Source organism: Poecilia reticulata, linkage group LG8 (assembly GCF_000633615.1).
Source record: "Poecilia reticulata strain Guanapo linkage group LG8, Guppy_female_1.0+MT, whole genome shotgun sequence".
Lineage (NCBI taxonomy): Eukaryota > Metazoa > Chordata > Actinopteri > Cyprinodontiformes > Poeciliidae > Poecilia > Poecilia reticulata.
In genome coordinates this window covers 4986260-5004399 of record NC_024338.1, presented here as the reverse complement: position 1 = coordinate 5004399, position 18140 = coordinate 4986260, and the positions used below count along the sequence as shown (strand labels likewise).

At 38.2% G+C, this 18140-nt stretch overlaps 2 protein-coding genes across 5 annotated transcripts in view; both read left to right on the top strand.

Annotated features, from left to right (window-relative positions):
- Positions 1 to 4157, top strand: part of LOC103468305 (ferritin, middle subunit) — a 17425-nt gene extending 13268 nt beyond the window's left edge. The window contains exons 4-5 of one of the 2 annotated variants that reach the window (XM_008415277.2): positions 1 to 109; positions 3908 to 4157. In XM_008415277.2, coding sequence (XP_008413499.1) covers positions 1 to 109; positions 3908 to 4063 — 265 coding nt within the window. In that variant the 3' untranslated portion in view covers positions 4064 to 4157. The remainder of the gene's footprint in view (positions 110 to 3907) is intronic. The other variant, XM_008415279.2, reaches the window with a different exon arrangement.
- Positions 4158 to 5122: 965 nt separating this feature from the next.
- Positions 5123 to 16443, top strand: syt5a (synaptotagmin Va). Of its 3 annotated transcripts, XM_008415275.2 has the most exons (11): positions 5123 to 5235; positions 5954 to 6055; positions 8898 to 9058; positions 9236 to 9250; positions 10541 to 10728; positions 12944 to 13027; positions 14573 to 14740; positions 14829 to 14996; positions 15079 to 15196; positions 15277 to 15410; positions 16102 to 16443. In XM_008415275.2, the coding sequence occupies exons 3-11, from the start codon at positions 8905 to 8907 to the stop codon at positions 16309 to 16311; spliced, it is 1239 nt and encodes a 412-aa protein (XP_008413497.1). In that variant the 5' UTR covers positions 5123 to 5235; positions 5954 to 6055; positions 8898 to 8904; the 3' UTR covers positions 16312 to 16443. The 3 variants fall into 3 exon arrangements, with proteins under 3 accessions (XP_008413497.1, XP_008413498.1, XP_008413496.1); XM_008415274.2 differs by lacking the exon at positions 5954 to 6055 and having other exon boundaries at positions 5124 to 5235; XM_008415276.2 differs by lacking the exons at positions 5954 to 6055; positions 9236 to 9250.
- The last annotated feature ends 1697 nt before the right edge of the window (positions 16444 to 18140 follow it).

Below are 18140 nucleotides of genomic sequence, written 5' to 3'. Positions count from 1 at the left end.
GTGGGGCAGTGGGCTGGAAGCCATGCAGTGTGCTCTGCAGCTGGAGAAAAATGTCAACCAGGCTCTGCTGGATCTGCACAAGCTGGCCTCTGATCGTGTTGATCCTCATGTAAGTTATGTTTTATATACAGGGGTGAAAGTAAGGGGGTACTGCGTACCCCTAAAAGATTTAGCTGGGGTACGCAGTACCCTCAAGAGAGGAGCAGCTGTCTGCTGGAAAAAAAAAAATCAATGGATTCACTGTGCAGCCGTGAGAGCACTCACTAATCGACTGTTACCAGGGGTGAAAGTAAGGGGGTACAGCAGGGTACTGCGTACCCCTAAAAGATTTAGCGGGGGTACGCAGTACCTGCAAGAGAGGGGAGCGACTGTCTGCTGTAACAAAAAAAATTAATGGGTTCACTGTGCAGCTGCGAGTTTACCCATTAATCAGCTGTGACTGACTAGTTTTTTCAAGAACAATCTAAAACATAACTTAAATCAGTTAATGAATAGCTTTTTTTCTCATTTCATATTGTTTCTGAACTGTTCATGCTTATAGAGCAGGGGTGCAATACGTCGATCGCGGAAGGTTTTGAGTCGATCTCGGCATTAGGTGACAAACTGAACGCAGCCAGGACGCTGAGACCAGCACGTCCTGCTCTGACTGGCTTAAAACGTAACTTTATTAAAGAACAAAAAAATCAATAAAACGTGTTCAAATTAATGACTCGACAACAATAATAATCTCAGGAATTATTGTTTCAACAAGGTGTTGCGCAATTCTGTGAGTTTCGGTTCATTACCAAAATAACCAGCAGAGCAGGAGTTTAAAATGAACTAATCAACCACCGCTGTGTTCAGGGAGTACTTATTAATAATCGCAAAATAAATATCAAGCCTGCAAACCTGACATTGTAACGGACTGAATGTTATGTTTTTAACGTAATCTCTGGTCGGCTTGTGTAGCGCAGGCGGTTGCCATGGCAACGGGTGTGCTTAAATGACAGAGACGGAGAGTAAAAAGGTGCTAGTGGTTTAGAGTTGATCACCTGTTCAGGTTGTTTTACTTTTGTTTACCTTTGTCTTGGCGCATCACAGCCACTGTAATTTCTGAACGAATAAACGACAAACTTGGACTAATTACCTCATTCTTTGAACATACGTCATTTACATCAAACACGGTAAATATGTTTCAAGTATTTAACAAACACATGGCTTCTACCGTGATAATTATGTGAAATTAAATTGTCTAATATAAAAAAATAGTTTGGTGCTGTCGGGCTTAGAGTTTGATAGTCTATCAAACTCTGCTGCTATCTATCAAATAATTATTATTTTTTCCTCTTATGTAGTGGAAATATTGATGTTGAGACTTAATGATAACCTTTTTCAACCTTTATAGCTCCACTCAAATGACAGTGAAATAAAATCCAGTCCGTCTGGTTTGAGGTGATTCCTCTGGAACCTGTTGGAGGAAAAATATCCCAACTTCAGAAGATGAGGTTTAACCTAACAGAGCTCAGTGGTTCCTCCTATCAGTGCGAGAGTCAGGGTGAGGAGGCRCCATGTTAGGAAGAGAAGTGGAAGCTGCAGGATCTTCAGAACAAACAGGTCATGATGCTGGGCTACTGATTATCCCTCTGTCTGGACACGGGATCAATAGAACCAGTTTAAAAGATAAAATGAATGGTTATATGCCAGATATTGAAAACTGGGATGCAATCCATGCCATGATGTTCAGGATTTAGGTCTCAAGGTGTCAACATTGCAACCAGTGGGCAGAGAGAAATACAGCTTTATTTTGTAGCAATTAAAGAGCTGCCCAGCTTTTATCGCTTCGCAAAAAAAATTAATCAACACAGAAACTCCAAAGCACACAAAGGAGCTATATATATATATTTGTCATAGTACCCCCAAGAATTTAAAACTACTTTCACCCCTGTTTGTGTGTGTATGTGTGTATATATATATATATATATATTATGTTTGGTATTTTGAAAAATTATACAGGGAAAAAAGCAAAGAACAATAACAGGGCAAAACTTATACAGTACTGATTCATAGATCAACAAAAACTGGAGGCATGTACATAAATTACAGCAATTATTGGAGAAAAGTAACCAGTTTATACATAAACTTAAAACATGTACATCATTTGGCTTCACATTACTGGTCTTTTAATTTTGATGTATTCAAGCACACATTCCCGTCTTTTTTTAAAAGCACAATTTCCCATTCAGACAGTATCTCAATCTTTCTAATACAATAACTTCAGAAATTAAATTTCTCCATAGCTGGATCGAAGGAGCATCACAACCAACTCATTTAAGAATTATCGACTTTCTGGCCAACATCAATAAGAATTGCACGAATTGACTGGGTATGAACCCAAGGAGACACAGGACTGGATAGAGAGAAGTGTTTGTCCAATAGCGGAGCCAATTTCTCAACGTACTGCTCACCAGAACGCCTCTAATTTTACACCCCCATAAATGGTGTATTCAAGTCCCTGTGGTTACTTTGCTTTTGGGACAATTTGGAGAACGTCCTGGTGTGTACTTGAGCTATATACACGTACACTGTATTTTCCGGACTATAAGCCGCTACTTTTTTCCTATGCTTCAAACCATGCGGCTTATATGTATATTTTTCTTCAACCACCAGGGGGCTCTTTAGCAGGAAGTGAATCATTGGAAATAAGAGAAAATTGCCCATTAAAACAATTAGGTTTTAATAGGGAAATGAAATTTGAGAATGTTGAATAGCATTAAGGGGGGAGATTTTTCATTTTTTAAATACTGGGATCATTATGAGAATTTGAGGAATATATATAACAATCCAATAGAGGGCAGAAGTGCAACAATAATGGATGCAAGCTGCCGTTGAAATCTAAAGAAGCAGCAGCAGAAGAAGGTGCCCATTTTTATTTAGCACGTTAGTGGCAGACAGGATATTTTTCTCCAAACTCATACACCCTCATCAGTTCAGTTAAATCTAAACTTGGCAACTTTCTCTTTTTCAACCATAATAAATGTGATATTCAATTGACCTGTTATGACTCAAATTTTGGGTGTCCGCCCCCCTCTGCTGCATCATTGTGGAAAACCTAGAGCAGCAGGGATATCTGCGGCTTATATGTGCATGTTTACAGTTTTTTATTTTTTTATTTTTTTTATTTTATTTTTTTTTATATATAAACTTCAGGGATGTGGCTTATGGTCCGGAAAATAGTGTGTAAAATCCATTATTTTACACAATGTGTGTGTGCATGTGTATATACACACACGCATTGTGTAAAATAATGGATTTTTTTTTTATCAGTTACATACTGAGATTCTGGAGGCAGAGTCAAAATGTCTTCCCATACTTCTGAATCAATTGTGCTTTTCAGAGTTGTGTTCCAGGTTGATCTTAAATTCTCCATATTTCCCTAAAGCTTGTAATTCAGCATAGAATGTTGACACAAATCTCCCATGTTTATGTCAATCAAGAATTGTGTTTTCATACAAATAATTCCTGGGAACTAGTGAGTCCATCTTTGCCTTAACATAATGCCTTGAAGATATTTATAAAAGTCCCTGGAGACAATGTCACATTGTGTTAAGTCCTCAAATGTCTTGTATTTTCCTATATTCCATAGATCATCTATCATAGTGATGCTAAGATCAGGACGAGCGCCCTTTGTTAGATCTGGGTTGTCTACCAATGTTGTCAGTGAAGAAACATTTTTATTCTGACCAAACATTTCCTCAAATGCCTTAATAGTATTGGTAATTAGAAAGTTATCTTTGACGATGAGTGGGAGTTCTCGGTTTTGTTTAATATATATATATTATATATATAGGGTGATGTTTACAAACAGAAGTTATAAATTTGCTTCATTGACACTAAATGTTTTTGAAACCAACAAATAATTCTGTTTCAGCTGTGTGATTTCCTGGAGTCCCACTACCTGAACGAGCAGGTGGAGTCCATCAAGAAGCTCGGTGACCACATCACCAACCTGACCCGCATGGATGCCCACAACAACAAGATGGCGGAGTATCTGTTTGACAAGCACACCCTGGGAGACAAAAGCTAAATGCCCAGAAGGGAACATGGAGTAGAAGTGTGTGTAACAAAGGCTTCAGGCTAAACTTGTCTACTCCAGAGTTTAATCATTTCATTGACTGAATCAGTTTCTGAAGTTGTGTTGAGTGTCTTAGACCAACTACTGTACACTTCTGGATAAGTGTAACTTCTGATTCTCTGAATAAACATTTTGAGCTGGAGTTCTGTGGTCTGACTTGTTTATAATTTGAGGGCCTGGTGCCTCCAAAACGGGTAAATTCCAAGGGACGTCCTGGTTAAAAGTGAAGCAGTAAAATGTTGAACAAGATTTTGGAGCTAACAAGTTTCCTGATTTAACATGTTTCAGAAATGACCGTCAACACAAGATCCCACAGACAAACATTTAATGGCACCTGACCAAGTTTATGCAGCTTAAAATGCTACCTGGTTTTCCTGGAAAGATTTGCTTGGTAAATCTAGAGAATCATGAGATTAATACAGAAACTTGACCCAAATTACTAGACGTTAAAGCAAAACCCCTAGTTATTGAGAAGAAACTTGAATGCTTGGCTTTGCTTTTCTTTCTATCTGAAAAGTTTTTAATTTGGAGGTGCAAGGCTTTTTCCAAGTGAACTTATCCTGAGGGGCAATTTGAAGACAAAACCAAGGATGCAATATTGCAGAACATTACACATTTTCTTAATACTTTCAGACATTTTCTGTTAAAAGAATTCCATAGATGAGGTAGTTATCAGGTCTGAGTGAATAGTGAAATTCAACTTTAAAATCCATTTTCACTAGAGGTCAGGTTGGTTTGAAAAATATTTTCCCTCTCAAATTCATTTAATTTGAAAACTGCGTTTTGTTTCTGCCAATTATATTCGGGGGGGTTTCCCCCAATGATGTATGCAAGTATCCCAGAAAAGCAAAAACAGACAAAATCTGCAAATACTTAACATAGGACTATATATATAGCTGAAACAGTTTTTGCTGAAATCACAATGATTTCTGGAAGTGGGCAGTAACTAAGTAGTGTTGAGGGATATAGTGAGGATTAACACAGGAGGTGGAGAGGAGGAGAGAGAGGGAGCTGGACTTGGACACAACCACTTCCAATCAGTCAGTGTTGGTGGATCTGTGTGGAATGACGTTTGCATGACAGAAGAAAAGATAAAAAGGATACAAGGACTGAGGACACATTGGGTGAGTTGAGATGTTTTCTGTGTTACATTTCCGTTATGGCCAACTATCACTTAATAAAAGCATTTTGCACCTTTTGATTTACAATTGATGATTTTCAAATTAACATTTTAGGWGGAATGTATTCCTTGTCATTTTTTCTTCTTGCTAGTCTATAAAATTTCCTTGATTTTTATTAAATCCGCTAAAATGGAGTGAGAAGTGAATGACATCAGGGTTAATTAAATTTGATCTTTCAGTACTAGTGTTTCGCGTTCATATTTAATTCTTTGAATAGTTCACCAAGAAAGTTTATGGATGATTGTAACATTTGATTTGACATGATGGACAGTGTTCTAAGGAGATTAGTTTAAGTGGCTTATTGAAGGCTAAAGCTGGATTGGTTGGTGTCTGTTCACATGAAGTCACCTGCAGCAGGCTGGACACAGATTGGTACGGACAGAGGTTTATATGACTGTCTGCTGCTCAGATTTCTTCTGATGTGGTTGTATTGTTAACCTTCTTTCTTACATTACTCTTAAGATACAATAAAAGCTGGCCTTATATGATTCTTGACGCCCGTTTGAACTTTACATTTTGTCAGTGCCTGGGTTTCCATTAACCATAAAATTGCGCAATTTGAAATTACAAAAATAAATTTGCTTATTGTTTCAAAACTTTTTTTGATAAAAATTTTTTTTTTGCTTTTGGCTGAGGTGGTTTTTCGGCTGTATCAAAATAGAAGTATTTTGGAAAACTGGAATGGAGACACTTCCTTCACATCACACGGTCAACAGCCGGATGTTAGTACTGATGGAAATGACAAAGAAGACAACAGGAAATAGTAAGGGGACGTTTTTTTTCTTCTTTTTTGGGGGGGCAGCTGGCTCCACCAGAACCCCGAAAACCTCACACAGTTTGTAAAAAAAAGTTGCATGTCATGAACGTGTTGAATCCATATCTCTTCTGTAAAGTTATGGAAAGCCATCCAGCTCACATATATGTGACTTTTAGCATGCAGACAACACGTCTGCGCGCTGTGTTGCTTATGTGTTAAATTTTCACACCTTGATTAATTTGGATGAATTATGAATATATTATATGTAGCTGTTACATAAGTCACTGCCAAGTTTATTCACATATGATTTTTTTATTTTGAGTTTCTGTCACAGACTGACATATTGTAACAATCTGTGAAATTTATAAGAAAAGTTCTAGGATTTTCAAATGTTTCTACAAATAAAACCCTGAAAATGTGAAAAATTAAGTTCATTTCCTCTGTCAGTAATAAAACCCCTTTTCTTTTTAGTCAAAGCTTCATGCCTTTGTTTCTTTGGACATCTAAAGATGGAAATTTCTGCTCATTCTTTACAAAGTATCTCAAACTCCATTAGATTGGTTGAACAGCATTTCTGAACATCAGTTTCCAATTCTTACAAGAGACTAATTGGATTCATGTCTGTAACCAATCAATATTATTGATCACAACTGATCTTAGAGTTTGTCACAATAGCAAATTTTGCTGGATGTTCAATTGACCCAGAAATGATTGSGATAATTGATAGTATTGTTGTTTTGAGACCATGTAGTTTCTGGCTAAGTTTAAACATGACTTTCTCTAATTTTCTTCTAACATATTTTTTCTTTTTTTTTTATTAACAAAAACCATGAAATCTTTTCAATATCATGCACTACTGTGCATTGATCTGTCCCATACAATACAAATAATATGCAGTGTAACGTGATAAAATATAAATTTGTCATAAATCTTTTGAAAGCACTGTATTTCAGATGATGGATTTCAGGCTTTATACTTTTGAAATGAATGCCAAAACCTAACATGAAACACATTTTTTTTATTATTGTATTAACATATCTGTATTGTTGTGTGGTAAACTGACTGCTCATTTAAACTTCTAACACATATTGCATGACTACTGTGTTGTAAGTTCTGGTCTGTCCAGATGAGAGGGACACATCAATCCCTTGTTGCTGAAACTCTCTTTAGGGAAATAGATCACCTGTGGCTAACATCTGTCCTGAAAGTTGATAGAAACCACTGATATGGATTTGCTGGTGCAGAAAGTGTGACGGTCAGATGTGGTAGAGAGAGAACTGATCCGAGATGGCAAACGGTATAGTCMACTATAAAAATTATAAGTGAAATGTGATACTTGATGGGAAATTTTCATCTACCACGGATAGATAGAAGGCACCTTTGTGTGTTTGATACATATTCTTCAGTAACATTGAAAATCACATGTTGGGTACCCCAAGGTTCTATCCTTGGACCCTTCCTATTTAATATCTATATTTTCCTGCTAGTTAACATAACTACGCAGATGATGCACAGCTCTGCATTATGATGTTAGAACAAATCAATGTGGACGGACGGATGGATGGAATTTAACCTAAGATCATATTAAAACATAAGCTAATCCTGTTCTTTTTGGAGCCTTTCGGTCCTGGAATGCTCCTCTCAGAAACAACAGAGGATCCATGTAACAGAATAAAGGATGATAAAATAAAACCATATCAATGGAAGATTTGGATAAATTCACTTAAAGATAAACACCTTATGTACAGCAGTTATTCACCACACTGAGATTGCCCTCTGTAATCCTCTGCAGATCCCATCTGGGCCACGTTACTGAGCTTGCTACCTAAATCAGGTCTGATTCTGGGAGTTTGGTCATTCTGTGTGTGTGTGTGTGTGTGTGTGCGTGTGCGTGTGTGTGTGAGCAGAACATGGGAGGTATGAGGCCTGATGGGTCCCAAGCAAGGGAGCAAAGAGTGAAGAAAATGGTGACGGGATGGGCGGGTAGAGAGGAGGAGCAGCAAACTGTCCTTAATTTGTTTAATCCGAGGATTTTTGGATTACCTCTGACAATTAATCTTGTTACACAGCAGTGCAGCAACAGAGGGATGTCAGCTGTGGGCGCGGCCTCTGTGTGTGTGTGTGTGTGTGCGTGTGTGTGTGTGTGTTTAAATCTCCCTTTTTATATACGAGGATAAGGACTGACAGCTGGAACTCCTTGCAGGCACGACTACCAAAAACTGGCAGATTTTATTTTGTTTTCTATGACTTTTCTTCACAGACTCACAAAAGTAAATATCAGTTTTACATAATTTTAAACTACTACACAAAATTGAAGTACATTTACAATCACTTTGAAGTAAACGAGCCTGGATATTGAATACAAAGCTGGAATTTGCAACTTTACTCACTGATATTTGTTGATATTTATTGTGGATAAAAACAGATTATATTTTTCAAAATTGATACACTAGTTTTATCTTTTGAAATACGGCATATTTCCTATTATAGTAGGAACAAAGAACAAATTGTTAGATTGAATAATAAAGTTTATTCAAAAGTATAAACAACTCATAAACAAGCTTACCCAAACACAACAAAGTGTGAAACTTGGCATGAAAACTAGGTTATTTATACTGTTTATTTTTCTTCCTTAGCATCAAATTGTACGAGTATATGTTTGAAAAAAGTTTTATTTCACATATAAAACTCATTAGATCCTCTCTGCCAATGACAAACAGTCTGTTCTGCTACTGACTCTTGTTTGGTGTCTTTTATTGAACCAGATCATTGCAGGTTAAAGAAACAGGACATATTAACATTCTAGCAATTCATTTATTAAACAAATATCCATCCGTTGTCCTTTCAGAGCAGTGATGCCGTTGGTCAACATGGCTGCAGTGCGGCTCCGGAGGGCGGCGGGGGAAGAGGAGAGGGAGCCGCGGCCGCCTCCGCCCCCGTCTCACCACTCCAACCACCAGTTCGCCAGCATGAAGAACAAGTTCTTCAACGAGCTCACACACCTGCCAAGTGAGCACAACACAATGCTCTCTACGTAGAGTATTTAGGAAAAACACATTATAAGATCATAAAATCGTTCTGTTTTCCTTTATCATTATCTTTCCTTTTTGCCATTTCATGTGTTATTTTGTCATTCTGTCTTTCCTCATTTTCTCCTGGTGTGAACAATGTGTCCCGCTCTTCAAGATCATAAACTCAAGAGTAAGTCCGTCTTGTGTCTCATGCCATCACATGTGTCCTACGTCAGGTTGAATAAAGACCCAACTAGCAGGAAAAGGATAGTTCTGACGAGTCGTTGTCTTCATTCTTCTCATAGGGAGTTTTGTAGTAGTCAGAGTCAAAGTCGACTGATCACTTTGTCAACTCATCCTATGTACTAGACATACAAGGACTCAAAATTTTGTTCCTTTCCCTCCGCCAGTGAAACTAATAACTTAAAAATATCACATAACAATAAATAAGAACAAATAATCATAAAAAGTGGTTTTCCATAATCCGTAGAAAACACAGCAATAATATTAGAAAAAAAATCCTACAAATCAGGTACAATATACAATTTTAAAAACACAAACTCTTACATAGTTAACAGTTCAGATGGAGAGTATTCAGGGTCCTTACTGGCTGATGGAAGAAACAGTTTGATAATCTAGTAGTGCGTACAGAAAGGCTGAATTGTGTTACAGTCATGTGTTAGCAGGGTAAAAAGCAGAGGACTGAGTGCTCAGCCCTGAGGACGCCACTGTTCAACAGAATCCTGCTGGAGATCTTATGTTTCCTACTCGTACTACTGCAACCTCTGGCTGAGACAATCCAAAAAACAGTTGCAACGAGATGCACTGAACCCCAACTTATCTCATTTTTAACTCAATTGTTGTGCTATTAAATGCTTCAGTGAAGTCAACAAAACAATTTCTTTTTTTTTTATCCAGATGAAGAAGCGCAAAATCAGTTGCATTCCCTGTTGATCGCTTAGCTTTATATGCGAACTGGAAAGAACCTGAGGTGGAAGAAAGAATGGATTTAATGTGTCACATGACCATGATGGCCGTTCAAAACGTTTAATAACAATAGATGTCAATGTATTTACTTTACTTTACTTTAATAAAATGGCAAAATTCAAATACAAAATTGCTGGAAGTTGTAAACGATTACATTCAATCAGACATGAGATTTGGGTATTTCAGAGATTATTTATTTCATGTTGTTTCTGAAAATACTTATTAGTCTGGGGCGAAATAAAACTAAACTATAGTAAAAAAAAAAAAATCAACAAAACTATGATAACCCTGGTTCATAGCTGGAATTCTGACTTTGTGATATTCTTGTTGTATTTCTACACAAGAACTTGGAAAATTAAAATTTCAAGAACCAATGAATGAAAAAAAAAATACCAGTGTATATCTACACTAGTGGTGACTCTTAGTTTATCACCCCTTCAGGTAGAATCAGAGCTGTCCATCCTGCTATTGACCGTTTCTCTCCTCTGTCCAGTGCCCATGTGGGCCGTGGGGGCCATCGTGGTTGTGGTCCTTACCCTCGTCGCCTGCCTTGGATTCTGCATCTACAAGAAGTGTTTCAATAAGGGCAAGAAGCAAAAGAAGGCTCGAGAGAGGAAAGGGGGAGGCGGGCGGGGGCGCAGAAAGAAGGATAACGAGGGAGAAGAAGGAGACGAGAAAAAGGTGAGAAGAATTGATTCTTCTACGGATTTGTGTTGCTGAATAATTTAGAAAAAACACTGAGCTGAAAAATGAAGGACAAAATGAATGAATGTATGCACACATTCCACTTAAATAAGTATTCTATTGCTCCACAAATAAAAATTATGTGCAGTTCAAGTTTAAAATCTTTAAACAAGTGGAATGCATTTGTCTCGTGACTTTACAGACCGTAAATTTTACCTTCTGGCCTACCTGTTAATCTATCACCAAGACTTGGCCAGAAGGTCTGCAACATAGCATTTAACTGAAATAACATATCCTGCAGCTGATCATCTTGCGATTGTTAAATAATGTCTGAATTCAGTGTATACGACTTCAGCTGTTTTGATAAACTGCTGATTTAAAAAAGAAACGGTTGTGTAGTGGTTTTCATTCCCCAGGGGCCGTAAGAAAACGCAACTGCCCCCAAACCAAAGTAGTTGGGTCACCCATAGGAACAACAACTCCAGTCAAGCTCTTGCAGTAACTGGTAAACAAGATCTCTTTGCCAGTTTTTATCAATTCTGATCCTCTCATTTTTGTAGAATCCTAGTAAGTCTGTCACTTTGGAGGGTTTTCAAGCTCGGAACGTCTTTTTATGTTCATGCCACGGCGTCTCAGTTGGATTCAGATCAGGACGTTTACTCGGCCACTCCTAAGCCTTCATTTGGTTTTTCCTTAAGCCATTCAAAGACGGACCTGCTGGTGTGTTTTGGTCATTGTCCTGCTGAACCCCAAAGCACCTAAGGTCATAAACAGATATGATGTTCTCTCTCAGGATGTTTTTGCAGGCAACAGAATTCATGGTTTCATTTACCATGACAAGCCTTCTGGGTCCCAAGGCCCTAAAAATAACCCTACTATCACACCAAAACTACATTTGACTCTTGGCATGTTGTTCCTTTTCTAAATGCTATTTTCCTTTTATACCAGATAAGATATAATCTTCCAAAAACATGTCTCACCAGTTTACAGAATAAATTCTGTAAATGTTTGAATAATCAAATAATTTTTTGGCAAAACTGATAATAGCCTTCATGTTCCTTTCACTCAGCCTTGGTTTTCTTGGAGCTCAGCCCTGCTACTTTTGCCCAGTCCCAGTGGTGAAGTCATTAGAACCTACCATTAGTGAATCAAGCCAGCACTGGAGTTCTCTGGATGTTTTTATGACCTCTTGGATGAGTTGTGATCATTTTGGTCAGCAGGCCACTCCAGAAAGGTTCACCGCTGTTCCATGTTTTCTCCATTTGTGGATCATAGCTCTCTCTGCTGTTCACTGGAATCCTACAGTCTTTACAAGATTCATCTCAATGACTTTTTTTTTTTTTTTTGTACATTTTGACATTTGTTTATAGAATTTACTCCAGTTTAGATGTTTTCTGCTTTGGGAATAGTTGCGGCAGTAATCAAATCGAGTGGCAAGAGAAATTCAACTCAAATTACCACAATAAATTTATGTCTCTTCCCTCTCTAGCAGAGTGTAGGAGCTAGTTAGCTTAGCCTAGTGCTAACAGGGGAATAGAAACAGGAAATAATGACTTGACTGTAATTGTTTAAAACACAACAAAATGATGGCGCTGATAGATAGGATTCTTTCTGTTTCTTGCCAAAGAGATAATATTATGGTATGTAAACATATAATGTCATGTCGTCTCATGTCATGTTGAACAATGAACGAATACAGGTGTTGTTGGAATTTTTTATTTTTTTCTGGGTGGTCCAAGTCTGTTTACTGTGTTCATCCTTCAACAGACAGAGATAGCTGCTGCTTACTGGCTTYCTGATTATAATCTCAGTTTTACAGTTCACAGAAGTTTGGCTTCTGTCCAGGTTGAGACATGCATTCTGAAGTATGTGGTCTATCTGGGCAACAGCTTCAGTGTGCAAAGACAACACGATAGGCTGGTGCTGAAGATCTAAAGATGGCCGTCACTAGTGTAAAAAAAAACATATTTCTGAAAAGCTTTGACACTCTGACAGAAAATGTTCTTTATTCGTTCCAGTCATTTAAAGGTTCACCTGTTAATCTCTACTTTGACCGTCTTTAGTAAATTTATTGCACCACAACCACCTACAGGCAGTAATATTTCCTTTGCTCACGCTCTGTTGTGTTTTTATTGCTTCAGGAGAGCAGAAGCAACATGTGTGAGTTTGATAACRTCACCATGACGATTTGCCACCCTGTCATCTTTTTCAGGATGGAGAGGAAGAGAAGGAAGAGGAAAAGGAGTTTTTCGGCAAACTGGAGTACTCGTTGGATTATAACTTTACCGATAATCAGGTGCACAATGCTCACACACAACACACCGCACTGACTTTTCTAGAGTTATTGTAACTAGAACAARATTTTACAGCCTCCATGTTTCAAAGCTTTCACATGGTTGGGTGARGTTTGGTAGATGCCTGGATTAGCAACTGAAATTTAAAGTTATTTCAATTGGAAATATATTTAGACAGTAAGTCGTATGAGACTGTATTTTTTTTTTTTTCAAAGGTACCAATACAATTGGTGAAGGTGCAAATTTACCCAGAGCACGGCTCTGGTGAACMTTTGTCTTAGTATGACAGGTTCACCTACTGGACAAAGGTCAGATTTTTGAGTTTCTAACTGACTGGTGATTCGTCAAAACCAATCAGCAACAAAATGATTTAGGTTACATTCCTGACTCAGGATACAAGGGAGCACTCCATCTCAAAATAGAGCTACACTAGACCTAAGCTTCAAATAATTCAAAGTAGCATAGGAGAAACTAAGAAATCTCCCATTATGCTTTTTCCTATTTGTTTCCCGTTCTAAATACAATACAGCTCTTGTCAAAATGAAAGTCCATGAATACAGTAGCAAGAGATGTCAACACCTGAAAATCTTTAAAGACTTCAGAGTCTTTTAGCTTGKACTTTCCTTTGGTGGGGAATTTATTAAGGTCTGAACACAAACAGGCGTAGGTGGCACACAAAATGTGATGCCTTATTTTGGATTGCTGGTTAAAAGAAAAAAAAAGAAAACATTGATGGCAACATTTCAGCTACACATTAAGAAAGACCATTAATATTTTACCACCTCATTATTTTCAATTACACATYGACACATGGTTAAATGTTCAAAATGGTAAGAAAAATGTACCTGTTACACCTCCAGCAATTGTGCAGTTTGAAATAAATTCATTTAATAGAAACACTCCAATTTTRAAAAAGCTAGGATGAAGTGGCYTTTCGGCCAAAAAGATGTTTCGAAAAACTACAAATGCAAACACTTCTTTCACATCGCACAAGTCACCTGATCAACAACCGGATGTTACTACTGGTTGATACTACAAAGAAGATGACAGGAAGTGGTAGGAGGATGATGGTTTGTTTTTCTTTTTTTTTTCTGACAACAAACAGCTGGCTCCACCAGAGCCCCCACAGCATCACAGTTCATAAAAAGTTGTGTGTCATTCCAACGTGTTGAATCTATAACTCGTCTGTAAAATCAYTGACTAGAATTTCCCCAAAACACTGGATACGCAGCCGCTCCCAATGCCTGAATGAGACGCTGACGTCTCCTCTCCTCTGATTGGCTGACAGATGATGATGAGCGCTAGCATCTCATTAGAACTGTTTACATCCGTCAYTGCCATGATTTTTACTGACTTATCATGTGAACAAGATAATTCACATGATTTTAATTTAATTTCTCATTTAATGGAAACACTGCAATTGCGAAATTGYGTTTTTTCACCATTAGCAGAAAATAGGCTTTATGTAGATTTGCTTACATTTGTAACGGAAACGCAGATGTAGTTTGGAACTTGGACTAATCTTCTGCTCTTGRATTCTTCTCCAGTTGATTGTGGGCATCCTTCAGGCTCAGGACCTCCCAGCGATGGACATTGGTGGAACCTCTGACCCTTACGTTAAAGTGTACATGCTGCCRGACAAGAAGAAGAAGTTCGAGACCAAAATTCAACGCAAGAACCTCTGCCCTGTGTTTAACGAGACTTTCACTTTTAAGGTCTATACAGCAATGTTGTTTTAGAAAACTATAATATTTTCTAACAGAATTCAAAGCTAAATTTGATGCTAATGCTCTTCCTCTCCAGATCCCTTACAGTGAGCTGGGTGGTCAGACTCTGGTGCTGCAAGTTTTTGATTTTGACCGTTTTGGAAAACATGATGTCATCGGCGAAATCAAGATCCCAATGAACAGCATAGACCTCGGACAACCAATACATGAATGGAAAGATTTAGTTGGTGGAGAAAAAGAAGAGGTAAATGTTTTYTTTTTCTTCCAACACTTGGCATTTCCAGACTCTAACAAAACACCTGACATATGCATTGTGTTTCTGACAGCAAGAGAAACTGGGTGATATCTGCATTTCCCTTCGCTATGTCCCCACGGCCGGTAAGCTGACGGTCAACGTGATGGAAGCAAAGAACCTGAAGAAAATGGACGTCGGAGGACTGTCAGGTATATGTTGTTTACATACCTAAAGGCTGAAGATCGACTCGTATTGGAGGTCTGTGTTGACTGATGCTTGTCCCTCTCAGATCCGTTTGTCAAGGTGGTTCTGCAACACAATGGCAAGCGACTCAAGAAAAAGAAGACATCTGTGAAGCAAAACACTTTAAATCCTTACTTCAAYGAGAGCTTCAGCTTTGAGATTCCGTTCTCCCAAATTCAGGTTTGTACTCTGCGTAGTTYCACTGATATTTGGATCTGTTGACTGTTGCATGAACGTAGAACAACACAAAATGATTTCTTTTGAAATAAGAAAACATTTTCAGACAATTTTCTGTAAATATTTCTTATAAGTAGGAATGATTGCTTTGCAATTTAACATAGTTGCTTTTTGTTTTAGTCATTGTTAGTGTTTTTGTCGTCCACCGTGAGGAAATGTGACTATTGAAGCTTAAAYCAGAATGTTTRCATGACCATACATCAAGTCCCGGAACATCAGATTTTAATGCAACTCTCTGCTGACAGTATAATGTTTAAGTCATTTCTTTTTCTCCARCCACTGCAGAGTTAGGGTGCAATTTGGAGATGTGTGCTCTGCTACATTTGGAATTCCAATGCATATTGATTTCTATGTGCAAGAGCTCATCATTGCACAGTGGCTAGAGAGGCTGTGCATAACAGTTGTTGTATCAAGAGTCCTGAGAGGACAGCCTGGGTTAGCTGTGATAAAATCCCATAGGAAAACTGTATGACTGCAATTATATTTGTTGTTAATTTTGTCTAATTTGAGGAGAAAATGCAATGCTTTTAGTGATCAAGTCTAGACTGATATAGTTTAAATGTCACATGCGTCATACATGCAAGCGAGACATTTACAGGAACTACCGTTGACCCTCCTCTGTCTCCACACACAGAAAATCCAGGTGCTGATCACCGTGTACGACTATGACAAACTGGGCAGCAACGATCCCATCGGGAAGTGCTGGATTGGCTACGGCGCCTCCGGCGTCGGGCTGCGCCACTGGTCAGACATGCTGGCCAATCCCAGGCGACCCGTGGCCCAGTGGCACACGCTGCTGCCAGAGGAGGAGGTGGATGCGGCCCTGAAGGCCCCCATCCGCTAGCGTGGCCCCTGAAACCTGGGTTACTTACAGTGTTACTTTCCAGGAACTACTGACTTATTTGTAATATTTTACTTTAAATTAAGTTATTGTGTGTGTGTGTGTGTGTGTGTGGATGTGTGTGTGTGTGTGTGTGTGTGTGTGTGTGTGCGTGTGTGCGTGTGTGTGCGTGTGTGTGTGTGTGTGCATGACCTTCATTTTCACAAATCAACAGATGCATGTACATGCATGCTCACTAGTGAAGGAATATGCAAGATGCTCATTGTGACAAAATAATCTTTGAAATGACTCAGTGAGTAACTTCCTGTCTAACGTGAGTAAATTGTGCCATGCTGTCATGTGGTCTACAGGCTTCAAAATACTGTATTATACTGTATTATGCTTTCAATGAGAAATAGAAGACAGGAGGGTTATGTATAGAAATTTAAAAAAAGACTCCATCTTTATTTAGACGTTAGCACTGGGACGCAGACGACTATGTTCAGCAACAAAAGCACAAGATAACTGTGCTAACCTTGTTCAAGCTAATCTGTTAGCCAGTTAGCTCATGATGTATAAAACGTAACTGTTTTAGTTTTATTTMGTTGATAATTCTCTCATTTTTACATCAGCTAATTTGAGTCTCAAAGGTAACTCAAAAGTGGTGAATCATTTCTTACTCTAAACCAGCATTGAAGGGTCTATTAAGAAATGTTAAAGTGTGGCTCTGCTAATAATGTAAGTGATACTTATGAAGTACTTAATCGCTGCATAAGTAGCTAATATATTTGTGTTTGTTGCTCTCTAGGCATTTCCATGTAGTACATTAACTGCTAAGCTAACGGGTAGCCTGAGAGGAGCCAAGACTTCTTGTGTCTTAAAAATGTTCAAGTCTCAAAATATTATGGTGGTTAATGCTAAAGTTATTTTACTAACATTTAAATGGTTGTTGCTTTTGTGCTGTCTGGTTGATTAAGGAGAAACTGATGATTATTTACACTTTAATTGGAGGTTGGAAGTGTTGCACCATTAACAACCTTCCTATGTGAAACATACATATACAAATGAAGCGGTAGAATATAAAAATGATCTAATGAACTCATTTGCTGAGTGAAACACTTTACATGTTTCAAACAGGAATGGTGCACCGTTTCCTACCTACATTTCTTAGTCATTTGCTTCTATCTACTTACAAGATAGCACTAGAATTTAGAGTCTGCTAAAAGGAAAATGGACACCAAGACATTGTTGCTGACCAGAAATGTTCGTGTCCTGTTCTGCTTACCTGAACTCCTCCTCTTTACTCTTTAGCGTATCAGATCTATGCTTAATTGTTCCAGTTTGATGTGCTGTAGTCAGATTTGTTCTCAGAACAGAACAGAAGCCATGTTGTGAGTGACGGTGTCATGCATGTGTGTGTTGCTATTTGTTTCTTTAAAAACAAAAGAAAGAAAGAAATTCTTATGGCTTCACTTTCTATCCCTTATATTGTGATTGTAAAATAAAAAAGCAGATTAAATAAAAGACAGATGGTTTGGTGGACTGATGGATTCGCATCGAGCTACAAAGYCACGCACACAGTCAGATATTTAGTTGTTTACAGTGAAAGGGGCTTTATTACAAACCGTTCATAACACAAGCTGTTTTTGATCGAGTCACTATGGCTCTCAGCCCAGTGCTGCATTACCTAGGCCTTGGGGGGAGGTACGAGCTCTCAAAAAATAAATAAAATGAAGTTTGGGCAGAAGAAGGATGTACTTGCAGTTTGATTCTTTCAGAAATTTCCACTGGTTGYTGAAAWAATKTGATACTGAATGTAAAGRTACCGTAATATCAATCCACTCCTCTTGAAC